The sequence below is a fragment of the Oculina patagonica genome, unplaced genomic scaffold (assembly GCF_052425735.1).
Source record: "Oculina patagonica isolate OP01 unplaced genomic scaffold, crgOcupat unplaced8, whole genome shotgun sequence".
In the NCBI taxonomy this organism is placed as follows: Eukaryota; Metazoa; Cnidaria; class Anthozoa; order Scleractinia; family Oculinidae; genus Oculina; species Oculina patagonica.
Genome location: NW_027558690.1, coordinates 115,001 through 117,500, shown reverse-complemented (window position 1 = coordinate 117,500; position 2,500 = coordinate 115,001). Strand labels below are relative to the sequence as shown.

Here is a 2,500-nt window from a genome sequence, read left to right as displayed (position 1 = left end):
ACAACATAAAAAGAATCACATTGTTTTTAGGTTTCCTACGACACAAATATATATTTTGGCTGTTAAAATATCTGTTAAAATCCGTGACACAGTCGACCCACAACATATCCATTGGAACTCTCTGATTCATTTCTTTTTATTCATCATTACATATCTTTATAGGAAAGTTTGCCATTCAGCTTCCTGCTGATCCAGTACCAGAGGGAAAAGAGACAGGAACAATCCCTGTTGCTACTGCAGATGCATGTGAGATTGGAGCTTCAAGCAAAGATCAAGAAGAATCAAGTAAAGTAAGAAGTGGTCTGAAACGGAAAAGGTCACAACCAAATCCTGAACGAGGTAATGTATAACAGCTGAGGATTTTCGAGGGTTTTTGTCTAAATTATATTAAATGATATTCCAGTTCAACAAAATGTGACTGACTTACAACTGCTTCATGTTTTCTCTCTCTCTATCTCTCTCTCTATGTATCCATAGTGTAAAAAAAAAAATATTGAAAGGAGGCGGCTTTTTAATTTTTATCGCACACGTAAAAGCCTGTGATACCTGCGAAACTCAGGGCCTGTTTATATGGAGGAAAGTTGTCCCTGGTAGGAGGGTTACCCTCCATACCGAGCCACCCCGGGCGAGAGAGCTTTTCATACGTTTCTTTATAAATAGCTGCGAACTGTTTATATGAGAAATTGCAAAGTTGGCTCGGGGGGCAGGTTGACCCTGGGTGGAGGGTCACTCGCTTTGAAGGTAGGGTGACCCTGGGGAGCGAGCCAACTTTTTCCATATAAACAGTTTGGTTATTTTCGCGTCGCCTACCAGGGACAAGTAAACACATACAGAGCATGCGCAAACGCTGCAGTCGACCAAAAAAAATTTGAAGATACATTGAAATCGAAGTCGGCGGTAAATTTGTCCAAAAAATGGTTGTGGTCGATGTTTCAGCGTTCCTTATTTAAAAAAGGCAGACATAATAGATGTTTCAAAACAACTCTCGCCAGTCTTTTGAACCGAAAGGGCCAAGTTTTGGCTCGGTCAACAGGGACAACTTTTTCATATAAACGCTCGGCAAAAGATAGCTCGGGGGAGAGGGTAGCCCTCCTACCAGGGACAACTCTCCTTCATATAAACAGGCCCTCACAAGTAACCTTGAAAAATGAGGCGGTATCTTTTTGTTCTATTTTCTTTTCATTTGCACATAAAAATTCCACGGGTAAACATCACATATCACCTTTTTTGTCACACCTTTGGAACGTACCACAGGCGAACATTACACTAGCCTGTGTACAGCCGTCCCGCTCCGCTCAAAAAATCGCGATTTTTTGAGCGGAGCGGGACGGCTTGTTTTTTATCTTGCCTTTTGTTTCAGAACTAATTCTTCTTTCTTTCAAAACTGTGGCGATGTCATGTGGACTGACTGCCTTCAGATATGTCATTTGACGAGAGCAATACTTTTTTCTTTTGAGAGCTGCACTGCATGGTGATATTACACTGCCCTCGAGCAGTGGACAACACGCGCGGAGGAAAAAGTAACCAAAGCGTAAAATGTCAAATCATCGACACACACCTAATAGAGTTTTCCGATTTAGCGGAAAATTCACTTAAATGGAACACATTTTTCCGCCTATTGAAAATCTTATTGAATTCACTTAGTTAGCCCTTTAAAAGTACATTAATCTGCTTGTTTGTTTTCTCTGTTTCACTATCCCTCAGGAAAGTGGGTTTCTACGGTAGTCTAAGATGTCAAAAGCTATCCTAAAAGAAAACGATGTTGCCGTCAAGTTTGGGATTGGGTTAAACAGTTTTTTCGGGACCAAACCGAAAATTTCCCGTCATCGGATTGACATTAAAGTTACACTAGTTATTGCTCTAGGGTTGAAGTTTGATGATGTGTATTTCTTACTCGCTAAATCGATACGATAACCGTAATAACGGTAAACAGAAAACTCGAAATCAGGAAATCTTAAATTTTGCGCCATCCACGTTTCATTATAGAGAGCTATTACCAATACAGTAAAATGTGGCGCATTGCCAATAAAACATGTAAGAATTTTAAAAAAAATAATACTGTTTTTTATTTTATTTCGGATAAAATGCACAAAAACATTTCCAGCCATTAACCTGGGCACGCTACGCAACTCGCGGCCACATTTCTCAACAGCCTGCATAATCATCATATCTTCAATAGTGTGATGTTCACCTGTTGTACGTTCCTAGGGTGTGACAAAAAAGGTGATATGTGGTGTTTACCCGTGGAATTTTTATGTGCAAATGAAAAGAAAACAGTGGAACAAAAAGATACCGCCTTTCTATTTATTTGGTGGCAATAAGCAAGTTGCAAAACCGTAGAGAAGTGTGAAGTTCCACAAATGGCAACTGTTTGGATGGAAAATAAGTTGTGAAAAAGTTACGCTGCGAAAACTTCCATGTTCGTTAACATGGGGTTTACTCTGGTGTAAGAACTTGTAAAATGTTTCTTTGTTTTGGGGCTATTGTTTCCTGCTTTTTA

The 2,500-nt window shown here is 39.7% G+C and overlaps 1 protein-coding gene across 1 annotated transcript in view; it reads left to right on the top strand.

Annotated features, from left to right (window-relative positions):
- Window positions 1–2,500, top strand: part of LOC144641270 (uncharacterized) — a 157,509-nt gene that overhangs the window by 45,644 nt on the left and 109,365 nt on the right. Inside the window, exon 6 of the mRNA XM_078500301.1 lies at window positions 163–339. Within this exon, the coding sequence (XP_078356427.1) occupies window positions 163–339 (177 nt within the window). The remainder of the gene's footprint in view (window positions 1–162; window positions 340–2,500) is intronic.